This window comes from Peromyscus maniculatus, chromosome 3, assembly GCF_049852395.1.
Source record: "Peromyscus maniculatus bairdii isolate BWxNUB_F1_BW_parent chromosome 3, HU_Pman_BW_mat_3.1, whole genome shotgun sequence".
Lineage (NCBI taxonomy): Eukaryota > Metazoa > Chordata > Mammalia > Rodentia > Cricetidae > Peromyscus > Peromyscus maniculatus.
Window position 1 is genome coordinate 143,477,653 of NC_134854.1, and position 12,512 is coordinate 143,490,164.

The following is a 12,512-nucleotide window of genomic DNA, read 5'->3' on the forward strand; positions in this document are numbered from 1 at the left end:
TTGGGAGGCAGAGGCAGATGGATCTCTGAGTCTGAGGTCACCTAGTGTCACATAGACACTGCCACCAAAAATAAACAAATAGATAAATAAATAAAAGGCCATTCTTTGCTACATATTTTGTTTCTATGTGTATGGCTATTTTGCCTACATATATGTGTATGCCCGGTGTTTGAGAAGGCCAGAAGAAGGTGTAGGATCCTCTGTAACTAGAGTTGGTTTTGAACTGCCATGTGGGTACTGGGGATTGGCCCCTGGTCTACTGGAAGAGCAGCAAGTACTCTAACCACGGAACCATCTTTCCATCCCTCTCAGCTACACACTGAGTTCACAGCTGGCCTGGGCCACGAGACCTTGTCTCAAAAGCAATAGCAAAACCGAACAGAAGAGATACCCACTTGGGAATACATTGAGATATGTGTTGTAATTAAGGGGCAGCAAGAGATGAGGTAGACTTGTGCCTCCTCAGCAGTTCCCTTCTGGCTGCCCGTCATGCCGTGAGTTCTGCCACTGATGGCAGCTTTCTTGGTTGTGAAGAGCTTTTTGTAACATTCATTATTGATGAAGGTCGGGAATTGTTGCTTGGTTTTACATTACCACCATGCTAATGGACGCATAGTGAGTCTGAAAGAGTTCCCACAGGAGTGCATCTGGAGGAGCCTCTTTTGGTCAAGCAGGGTTTGGAGTTGGGAAAAGGATCCATATGAGGAATGGCACTAAGGGCAGGCATGTTTTGAAGCTAAATGATAACACTCTTTGGTCTGAGGTGCATGCAGCTCTAACTCTATGAGGTCCTAGGTTCCATACTCATCACAGCTAAAAAATTCTATCTTTAGCACTGCAAAAAGTTATCACTGCAGATTTCCAGGAACTTAGTTGTCCCTGTTCTTTAGGTTCAACCTAATTATAAGCAAACTGGTTATTTGAATACCTGCATAGCAGTCTTGTTTAAGAAGAAAAGAGGAACTCTTTACAATTATCGTAAATGCTGGTGAGGTTATACAGCATTGTGAATATATTAGAATCCAGTGACCTGTATACTTAAAATGATGAATTTTATGTTTTATGAATTTATAAGCCAATATGAATCTGGATTCTTAAAAAAGAATTAAAAACTAATGAGAAGGCTCAGTGGGGAAAAGTGTTGGATGTCAAGCTTGATGACTTGAGTTTGATGTGACGGTGCCATGTGAAGGCTCATTTGTGCACACGTGCAGGCACACGGATGCACACACGTATACACACTGCGATGAGACTTTTCTTTCAGTTCTTCGAGACAGGCTTTCTCTGTAGCTTTGGAGCCTATCCTGGATCTCACTCTGTAGACCAGGCTGGCCTCGAACTCACAGAGATCCGCCTGGCCGCCTGGCCGCCGCCTTGCAAGATGTTTTTAAATGAATTAAAAACATTAAAAGAATACCAGTTTAGATAGTATTTCCATATGCCTTGCCTTTGTTTGGGATGTACAGAATTCAGACATCCCATTCATTCCTTCACATAATTCAAATTTCCTAGCCTCTAGTGAGTGCTGTGTTACAGGTACAGACAAGAGTATGGGGAGCTCCCACTGAGATTTTCAGCTTTTTTCCTAGAACAACTTTTGGACCAGAGTCCCGGGATTTGTAATAGCAATAGTTCACTCAGAGAGGGAGAAGGTGTGCCCAGGGGTGTGCCAGGGGCGGGCCTGAGCTGGGGATCTGTCCTCATGCGGTAGTGCACCTTCCTAATGAGCTGTGGTGGTTTCCAAACAGGGTCTCTCTATAGCCCTGACTCTCCTGGAACTTGCTATGTCGACTCACAAACTCACAAAGACCCTCCTGGCTTTGCCTCTTGGGTACTGGGATTAAAGGGGCACCACCATGCCTGGCCCTAGTGAGTCTTAATCTCTTACAGCATAAATTTCAGAGTCAGGCTGTCAATTTCTCTAAGAAAAAGCCTGGCGGGATTGTCTGTTTGAAATTACATTATAATAATAGCTTCATTGGGGGAATAATTAACATGTTTATTTTACTTATTTTCGAGACAGGATTTCTCGGGATAGCCCTGGCTGTTCTAGAACTTGCTTTGTACATCAAGCTGGCCTTGAACTTAGAGATCCACTTGTCTCTGTCTTCTGAATGCTGGTATTAAAAGTGTGCTCCATCATGGCCCACCATGCCAGGCTGGGAAATAATTAACTTTTTTTTTTTTAAGATTTATTTATTTATTATGTGTATTCCACCTGCATGTGTCCCTGCAGGCCAGAAGAGGGCACCAGATCTCATTACAAGTGGTTGCTGGGAATTGAACTCAGGACCTCTGCAAGAGCAGTTGGTGCTCTTAACCACTGAGCCATCTCTCCAGCCCATAATTAACATTTTTATTTATTTATTTATTTATTTTTTTGTGGGTAGAAAAAGACGTTTATTGGGGAATCAAAAATGGCAGGGCTGTGTGTGTGTGTGTGTGTGTGTGTGTGTGTGTGTGTGGTGGGGCAGAAAGAACAGCCTAACATTTTTAAACAACCTTCAGTGTTCAGCCTATGAACATACTATCTAGCCCTTCATTTAGTTAAACAGCTTTAATTTGCTCAATAATACTGCAGTTTTGTATAGCATATGTATGCTGTACAATATGGGCTTCTTACATATCAGACTTGACTTTTTAATAATTAAATAGGATGGACTGTATGGTTTTTTTTGTTTGTTTTTGAATCTTTTTTTAAAATTTATTTTTATTTTATGTGCATTGGTGTTTTACCTGCATGTATGTCTGTGTGAAGGTGTCAGATCCCCTGGAACTGGAGATACAGACAGTTGTGAGCTGCCATGTGGGTGCTGGGAATTGAACTGAGGACCTCTGGAAGAGCAGCCAGTGCCCTTAACTACTAAACTATCTTCTCCAGCCCCTTGCTTAGTTTCCATGTCCTATACTGATCACAGCAGCTAGTAAAGGTCTTTATCTCCTTTCTTTCTGAACTGAACCAACAACTTCATGTTCTGAGTGTGCTCCCCGTCTCCTCACTTCTCCTGCCTTCTCTTTCTCACTTAATACTTCTCTTCTGGGTACCTCCAGCAGTTTAGACCCAAAGGAACCTTCTAAAGGTGAGACTCATCCTCAGAAGCTTGGAGGCTTAGACGTACCTCCCCCTTTTATCATCATTATTGTTGTGTTTATTTTTGAGAGAGAAATTCTCACGATGCCTCCCAGATCACATGACTTCTTTAGCCTCTTGAGTCAGAGGTCTTAGGTGTGCCATGATAACCTCCTTTCCCTTCCAAGCCTATAGGTATAGGCCCTTCCCTTCCCCGTATAGTATTGTGTACTGTTATAATATATAATTGTGTAGTGTATATTAATATATCATGCTAGAATACATTATATAAATACTATGTAAATATATTGTATACTTATTTATATACCATTGTAATTTTTAAAAATTTTGTGTGGATGCACATATAAGCCTCATGTGTGCAGGCATGCACATGCCACAGCTCGCATGTGGGACTCAAGAACCTAGAAAGGTTCTCTCCTTTGGTTAGCAGGCCTGCGCACTAACGGCTCTGTCCACAGTGCCGTCTCACCGCCCTCCTAATGTAACGTCAGATTTCTGGTCTTTGTGGAGACAGGGTCTCACTATGGAACCCTGGCCGGCCTATTCACTCTGTAGACCAGGCTGTTCTCACATTCATAGAGCCCACCTCTGCCTCCTGAGTGCTGGGATTAAAGGGGTGTGTGCCACCACGCCTGGCTTTATACTTAGTCTCAAAGCTGCCTTGGCTGTCATTCCCATTTTATTTATGAAGCAATTGAAGTCTGAAGGGTAGGCAAGGCATCCATTTTCCAAGAGATTGATTTTCCAAGAAATTTTGTTTTGAAGACTGCACATTTCTCCTCTGCTTATTCCAAATTCACAGGTATCTCCCTGTGGAGGCCGGGGCTTCAAGGGCTGAGCTAGAAGTGGGTGGTAGAATGTCAAGTCATGTGATTTGTTCATATGTATGTCTGGTTTTCCTTTTTGGTGGGGCTGATTGAGGAGTCCCTGGTCTAATGGATCCGTGGTGTGCAAACTTTTGTTTGTTAGAAGAAAATGATTGTAGTCCAGATGACTGTGAACTGTAGTCATCATAAAGTGGTGTCAGTTCATTCGCTTGTATATTCTAGTCAGACTTTCTGCTGCATTTGAGTTTTGGCTAGCTTTTTTTGTGACATGTCCCTGGATCTCTGCAACATTGCAACCGATTGGTTCTCTTCCTGCCTTTCTTACCATGTTTTTTTTTTTTTTTTTTTTAAAGATTTATTTATTTGTTATGTATACAGTGTTCTGCTTGCATGTGTCCCTGCAGGCCAGAAGAGGGCACCAGATCGCATTACAGATGGTTGTGAGCCACCATGTGGTTGCTGGGAATTGAACTCAGGACCTCTGGAAGAGCAGCCAGTACTCTTAACCTCTGAGTCATCTCTCCAGCCCTCTTACCATGTCTTAATCCCTGGGTTTGCCCAGCCTGTGTGAACACAGACCTGAAAGTTTTCTTACCTCAGTCCGTAAAATAGCACCTGCTAGGCAGGTTGTGCTGACCATGGATGAAGACCCACACTGCTGGTCTTTATTGATCCCTGAAGGAGAGGCATGAGCTCCTGTATCTCTAGTGTCTCTTCATCATGGCACAGCATCCAGATAAGTTGGCTTGCTTTGCTTGTGACTGGGTCTTGCTGTGTTCTCAGGCTGGCCTGAGCTACTGGACTTTTTTTTTTTTTTTGGTTTTTCGAGACAGGGTTTCTCTGTGTAGCTTTGCGCCTTTCCTGGAACTCACTTGGTAGCCTAGGCTGGCCTCGAACTCACAGAGATCCGCCTGGCTCTGCCTCCCGAGTGCTGGGATTAAAGGCGTGCGCCGCCACCACCGCCCGGCAAGCTACTGGACTTAGTGATTCTTTAACTCGGTTTCTTGGAGAGCTGATGTTTCACACATACGCCACTGCACCCCACTAAAGACAGTGTAAATATGTCATCAGTTTCAAAATGTATATTTATTTACTTATTGTGTGTATGTGCATGGAGTAAGGAATAAGAGTTAGTTCTCTCCTTCTACCATGTAGGCTCTGGGTATTGAACTCAGGTCATGGGTCTTTGCAGCAAGCACCTTGACTTTGCTCAGCCATGTAGCTGGCCCAGAGTAAGGTTTAAAGCAGAGCTCTGGTTATACTTTTCACCTTAGGAGATTGCATTGACTAACCATTAGCTATGGAATCACACCCCTGTCTCTAGTCTGCCAGCCATGACTGGACTTTCTGTTCCTCAGGGACACAGTACAGAGGGAGCAGTTTGCCAGCCCTGCCTCCCCCTTTTCTAGCTCTGTGCTCTGGCTGGATGGCATCTTCCCAGTGGCCTGCGCTGCCAGAACTGCAGGATTTTTCTGCCCTCACCCTGCCTTCTCACAGCCCGAGACCCGTTCTCCTCTGACTCTCACTAGCACTTGGTCCATGACAGTGGTTCTGTGCTGAGTGACTGACAGACCTGGTTTGCATTTCTCTGCTGTTTTGAGTTAACTGGCTGTACATGATGCAGCAGGACTGTCAGAGATTTCTTCCTTATAGCCAGGCAGTGGTGGCCCATGTCTTTAATCCCAGCACTTGGGAGGCAGAGGCAGGTGACGCTCTTTGAGTTCGAGTTGTTTTTCCTAGGTTGACAGTTTTTAATATTAATGAGTCTGTTTGTGGATCCTCCCTCTTTTCTAGGGCACTGTCTTTAGTCTTGAGTCTGAGGAGGAAGAATACCCTGGAATCATCGCAGAAGACAGTAATGACATTTATATCCTGCCCAGTGACAACTCCGGACAAGTCAGTCCCCCAGAGTCCCCAACGGTGACAACCTCTTGGCAGTCTGAGAGCCTACCTGTCTCACTGTCGGCTAGCCAGAGTTGGCACACAGAAAGCCTCCCGGTCTCCCTTGGGCCTGAGTCCTGGCAGCAGATCGCCATGGATCCTGAGGAAGTGAAAAGCTTGGACAGCAGCGGGGCGGGGGAGAAGAGTGAGAACAACTCCTCTAACTCCGACATTGTGCACGTGGAGAAGGAGGAGGTACCGGAGGAGGCGTTCCCAGGGGCCGCCGCCGCGCCCTTGCTGCCACAGATCGCCACCAAGGAAGCCACCGAAGTGAGGGTGGAGAAAGGCAGCCCCACTCCATCGGTGTTTGTGGAGTTTGGCGAGGAGGAGCTGGAGGCGGCAGCCGCGAGACCTGCTGCCTTGGAGGGGGCGGAGCGGGCGGTCCAGCTGAGCGCGGAGGGGGCCGGGAGCGGGAAAGAGAGCCACACTGGGGAGGCCACTGCTGCCGGGGCAGCCAGGGGTGCCGTGGGCGCTGAGGGCAAGGCCGTACTGCTGTTTGGGGGCGCCGCTGCCGTAGCCATCCTAGCAGTGGCCGTTGGAGTTGCGTTGGCTCTGAGGAAGAAGTAAGGGCTTCTTCAGGGGAGAAGATGGAAGGACCCTGCGGCTTTAGTTGTATCCACTGGAACTCAGACTGCCAGCAGCTGGCTGGACCTTACAGGACACTGGGGGATTGGGCTTTCTCTTCAGCATGGCACTGGCTTGAGATACTGTTCCCATTGGCCTGCTTGTCATCCCAGGGGCCTTGGCTCAGCTAGATTTGGAAGGGTAAGAGTGAAGCTCCCATCTAGAACAGGCCTGTCCACTTGGGCACCCTTGACCTTTCAGTAATTCTCTGTAGGAGGCTGCCTTGTGCGTTATGTAACGATCGGCAACAGCCCTGGCTTCTTTGTACCCATTAGATGCCAGTGGCACCCCACTCCCAGTGAAGGCAGCCAAAAATGTCTCCTACATTGCCAAATGTCCCCCGTGGACAAAGTTACCCCCTGTTGAGGGCCATTGCTTTAAGGGATAGGGTTCAATTAAGATAATCTGGGGGGCGGGGCGAGAATCTGGGGGAGGAAGCCGCAGCTGGGGCCAGCCAGCTGTTCATCCTGTTGCAGTTTCTCAGAACAGGTGAACTTGCTGTGCTCTGCAGCTGTTTTTATTCTGGTTCCCCATTCTGTAGCGTGAGGTGCTCTCCCACATTGCACCACCTCTCAGGTACTTCAGCACAGTGTGTCTCACCCTGTACCCCTTTCATACCCAACAACCCCCTGAAGCTCCCCATGGCTCCATCTTTTAAAGATGCTGCCTTTAGGAACCTTTTAAAAGATAAATACCCAGGCCAGGTTTGGTGGCACCGTCTGTAATCCCAGCATTTAGGAAGTAGAGGCAAAGAGAGTATCACGAGTTCAAAACTAGCCTAGTGTACATACTGAGTTTGAGACCAGCCAGGACTGCATGGTGAAACCTTGTCCCAAGAGATAAATATGTTGAGGCCGTGGGGACTTAGGGTCCTCCAGTCTGATTGCCAGTACAGGTTTCAGGCTGCAGTCACTGTTCTTAGAGGCAGGAAGGTGGTCTACACAACCCGTCAAGGTCTGTTTGACCTCTTCCTGGTGTAGCTAGCTACCCCAGGTGCCCATGACTTAGCAGTGAGACCTCTGATGACATGTACTTCATCTAGAACCCTGGGGTAGTGTGTTTCCCAGTACCTGACCTTGGTCGATGGGACATCATCAGCTTCTCTGTGGGTCCCCTACCATGTAGGAAGCAGGTCAGCCTTTGACTTACAGAACAAGTTGGATCATAACCCTTATTCAGTGTAAATCATTGAAAGAAATGATAAAACCTTATCATGTAATATTAGGTATCACTTAATGAAAAGTGGGACAGAAACTTGAAGTTTAGACTGAGACTGCTGCTCAGGAGTTGGTTTGTTGGTCTTCAGAGTCCAAGGAGACTCCTTGGCCTGAACGCTTGTCAACCCGATGCCAGGGTGACAGACCAGGAGGACCCCATGCACTCACTCCTTGGCTAGTGGGACTCAGTGAGATCTCCCATCACTCGGCTGACCCCACCCTCAGGGAGGGCTGGGCCCGCCCCCATGTCTTCGGGCCAAGTGCCACCTGCAAGGCATATGTGCTTGGTAAGAAGTCTTCTCAGATTTAACTTAGTCACGGAACATTACTTCTCAGATCCTGAAATTTATAATAAAAATACTTTTAACTACTCTGATCACCGGGAGCTGGTGTTTTAAATGTGCCTGATTTCTTAAAATTATTTTTTAAAGAAATTATCCCTAAAAAAGTACTTCAAAGAGTTGATCAAGAAGAGCCCTGAGCATGTTTGTGTTGTGTCGAAGTGTTGCCCTGTGATGCCCTGTGATGAGTTTGTGTCCCACGGAGGGAGTGACGGATGTAAGGGCTCTGGTGTAGCTGGAGGTGATGGGAGTGGGTTCCTCAGTTCTCACAGCTGATGGGCCTCCATATTCTGTCTCACGGGTCACAGAGACTGGCGGTCACCTTGGTTTTTGTTGTTGTTGTTGTTTTTAAGATTTTTCTTCCAGTGGTAACCCTTTGGAACTCTGGATTCTTTAAGGGCTAATAGTCATGTTCAGATGGGAGTGGCTAAGAAGTCTGTTAGAGGATGTTTGTATCGGGTTCTCCACCAAGGCAGGAACAGGAAAGATGGGATCCTGAGCTATACCTGCTTGTTGCTTTATTTTACTACCCATGAACACTAACCTAATCTGCCCAAGCATATTTTTCTGGGTGATGGTAAGTAGATAGCCAACCTCCCCTTAGTTCTCTGCACATGGAATCTTATTCCTGGGAGGTAAGTGTGTGGTATTGCATTGCCCACTGCTTGGCAGTGAGACGGAGTAGCCACCCCAAGGGTGCTTCTGTCTCTGCACTTTAAACAGATACAAATAAGCAGGCATCTCCCTATGTAGCCTAGGCTGGTCTCGAGTTTGTGCTCAGCCTCAGGACTGAGATTACAAGTATGTGTCACCACACCTGGTCTTGCTGTTAACATGAAAATTAGTTCTCAAGTCCTTGTTCTTCTGGGGGCTGATAGTAGGCTGTTCGTGCCCCCGGACTAAAGATTCAGAACGCATTCAACTTGATTAGGGAACACACAGCATCAGATCGAGGCGCCACAGCTCCCCCTGTTCTTTGTGAACCAGAGGAAAGGCAGCTGTACTAGTTAGTGGTTGTCACCCGTGTGTGCTGCACACTAGTCAAGTGCTTTACCACACTAGGCAAGTGCTCTGTCCCTCCTACACTTGACCCTTGGTAGAATTCTTAACTGCCCCACTCAGTGAATTGACGGATGCTCAGCCAAAAGCCAGTACGGTTTTCCTGACAAAACCACCAGAACTAAAGAATACCAACTTAGTCTTCTATACTGAGCTGACAAATCCGAGTCCAGAGTGCCTTAGCAGGAGGGGCTTACATGATCACTGCCTTCTAGAAGAGGGTCTAGACCAGTGGTTCTCAACCTGTGGGTCAGGACCCCTTGGGGGCGGGGCATATACCAGATATCCTGCATATTAGGTATTTGCATTACGATTCATAGCAGTAGTAAAATTACAGTTATGAAGTTATGTGGTTGGGGATCACCACAAACCTGAGGAACTAACTGTTACAGGGTCGCAGCATCAGGAAGGGTGAGAACCACTGCCCCAGGTTGATGTGCCCAATTGGCCTGGTTCACGCACACCTCACCCAGAGCACCCGGCCCCTCTTGTCTGTGTTCCCGTCTCTTCACATATCATTTGTCCAGGGAGAGTGGAGTTCTCAGAGCCTGGGCCTTTGCCCACGGCTGCCACTGTGCTAAGCCGCACCCCCACCCCCCCACCCCCCCACCTCACCCCGAGAACACAGCGCCTGCTCCGCCTTTTGCTCTCAAGGTGAGGTGTGGACATCTGACCTTTTAAGAGAGAGCTACTTTATAGGATTTCTAGCTTTTAAAAAAAAGTTGTTTTTTTTTTTTTTCTTATTTTAGGTCTTCGTGAATTCTACATGAGCTCTCTGCTCACTAGTATGATCAGCCTTGGCCTCTGACACACACACACACACACACACACACACACACACACACACACACCTTTAGCAACAGTACAGCACTGAGAACTTCCATTTGTGAGGGCTATGGCGTGCCATGTTGGTATACCTTCTACGTGAGCTCTGTGTGGTCACTGTCCCCTTTGTTGATACTGAGCACTTACTACTTGCCAGAGGCCAGAGGGCTTTCATACCTATGGCTCCTTCAGGTCCTGGGAGCCGCTCCTCGTGGCCAGACTTCCCACGTTACTGAGTGGGAACTTGCCCAGAACTCCTGGTTTATCTAGTGGCCTAGCTTATCAGAGGCTTTCCTAGTGACCTTACCAGTCTTGGCAGTCGCCATAGAGAGCTGTGCAGTTTACAGCACAGACTGGGGTAGCCTATGCTCCACTTCCTGTTTCTTCAGATGTACCAGAGGCTAGTCTAAGCACTGAATTCAGTGAGTACAGAAAACCAAGGAGTATATACTCAGTAACTCCGGATTTCACTGTCGTCCCTCGGGCTGCTGGGTGAGGTGCCTCAGGGCTAGCCTATGGCAGTTCTGGATTGAGTAGCATTCTTCAACACGGTCAGGGGGCTGTCCTCACCACGGATGCACTGGGAGGGGAAGGCAGCACTTAACAGCTCTCCCCTTCTGTAATTCGTGATCTCTGGTCCTCTTCCCTGTGGTGGCCATCAGTTCAGGGTCTGATGGCAGGCATGTGGAGGGTATGGGACACCTAGAGGGGTTTGGGATTCTTGACACTCAGACTCAGGCATGACCAGGTAGTCTTCCATCTTGTTCATCTGACAAGTGCTTCCCAGGAAATCCTGCCACAGAATTGACTCTTGTGGTTGCACAGCCATGGAACCTTTCAATAGTTCTGTGGAGAGGTGGGAGCTGTTGTGGAAAGATGAACGTTGTCTTTTTCACACAGCCCGTCCCACTTGGCTCGCCATGTCCCAGGTTGCCAGTTAGGGCCCTCCCCACCTCTTGTTTTCACAAGGCCCCAGCCCTCCGCCGCTTCAGTGTCGCTCAGGTCAGAACTGTCTCAGGGACGCTTGCAAGGCCTCGCTCGGCCCAAGTCGGAGCACCCAGCTCAGGGGGTTCTTCTGTGTTCTCTCCGAGGGTATTTTAGACACTGCTTCTGCAGGGCTCTTCTTTGTATCACAGAAGAACCTAGTTACTGGACATACTCCTTCAGCAAACACTGACAGGAAAAGCTATGAATTTATCCATGTATGTGTGTGGATGCCTGCCACCGTGTGCATGTGGGAGGCAGAGGACACTTGGGAAGTCAATTGGTTGTCTCCTTCTACCATGTGTCCTGGCACTTGGTGGAAGGCAGGCACCGTTACCTGTGGAGCTATCATGCCAGCGCCACATTTTGTCATTTTGAGATGACAGGTTGGTTTGTGGAGGCCTTCACCAAGGTGAGCTACATCTCTCCTTAGTGAGGTCTGAAAAGGTCTATCTGGTCCCTGTGGACACGGCCATTTGTTGGCCAGCAGAGGGGAAAGGAAAACATTTTTCTGGACCTGTATTTTCCCTGCTCTTGTAATCTCCTTCTTCCTTCAGATTAAAAGTGCCTCTCTCTCCTGACTCCTTGATTCAGCTGTTTGTCCCTGGGTCTAGTATCTTGTGGCCTCCCCTCCCCCTGAAGTTCTGGAATGGCAATTATTAACATAGCAGAGTCAGGCAGATACAGATGTTAATGTTTGCCCAGACTGCACGAAGGCCTGGGTTTGATCCCAGCACCACATAAACTGGGCATGGAATGCACACCTGTAATTCTAGCACTCAGGTGCAGGAAGGCAGGCCGTACTTGGCTAAGAGCTAAAGGCCAGCCTTTAATACATGAGATCCTATCTTTAAAAAAATAAAATTAGCATTGGATGTGGTCGCGCACGCCTTTAATCCCAACACTTGGGGAGGCAGAGGTAGGCGCTTCTCTCTGAGTTTGAGGCCAGACTGGGCTACAGAATTCCAGGACAGTCAAGGCTGTTCTACAGAAGAACCCTGTCTCGAAGGGGGAAAAAAATGGAAAGTAGCATAAGCATGTGACTCAGGCAACACCGTTTCCAGTCAGCTCTGACTGCTACTGTCCGACTTGCTAAACTCATTACTGTGAATTGTTCTGGCTCCTTTCCCTTCCTGTTGTCTACTTTGTGCCCAATCTATTCTTTATTTCTGGGAAAGTGACAAAATTCAAGTCTACAAACCGTGCTTTCAGTCAGAAGCAATGTCTTGGGGGTACACACCCTGGAGGTGACAATAAAATGGAATTTTATGATAACCGGTGACTCATCTTCTTGTTCAATCTTCTTGCCGTTGGGGGTTACTTCAGACAATTTGTTTTGTAAGTCTAAGTATATGCATTTTTGGTTTGCCTCAGTTCTGAAAGCACGATCCTGGCATTCAAAGCCACATCTCAGTTCCCAGTGAGCAGAGCTAGTCAAGTCGCTGGAATAGAGCCAGGCTTAGGAACTGTGACCTCAAACACTTGCGTTTGTGCTGGACCTTCTGATGTACTAGATCATCTAGATGTCGCTGTGCACTCATCTTTTAGAGAAGAAAGCCTTTTATTTTAAAGAAACAAGTTTCTATCACTTAAATCAATTCAC

General features: G+C 47.5%; 1 protein-coding gene across 7 annotated transcripts in view; it reads left to right on the plus strand.

Annotated features, from left to right (window-relative positions):
• Positions 1–8,076, plus strand: part of Bcl2l13 (BCL2 like 13) — a 60,139-nt gene extending 52,063 nt beyond the window's left edge. For all 7 annotated transcript variants that reach the window (XR_013050128.1, XM_006991586.4, XM_076567842.1 and 4 more), the window contains one exon: positions 5,713–8,076. Coding sequence is in view for 6 of the 7 variants with exons in the window: in XM_006991586.4 (XP_006991648.2) it covers positions 5,713–6,426 (714 nt within the window). In the remaining variant the exon portion in view is untranslated. The remainder of the gene's footprint in view (positions 1–5,712) is intronic.
• Positions 8,077–12,512: the final 4,436 nt, after the last annotated feature.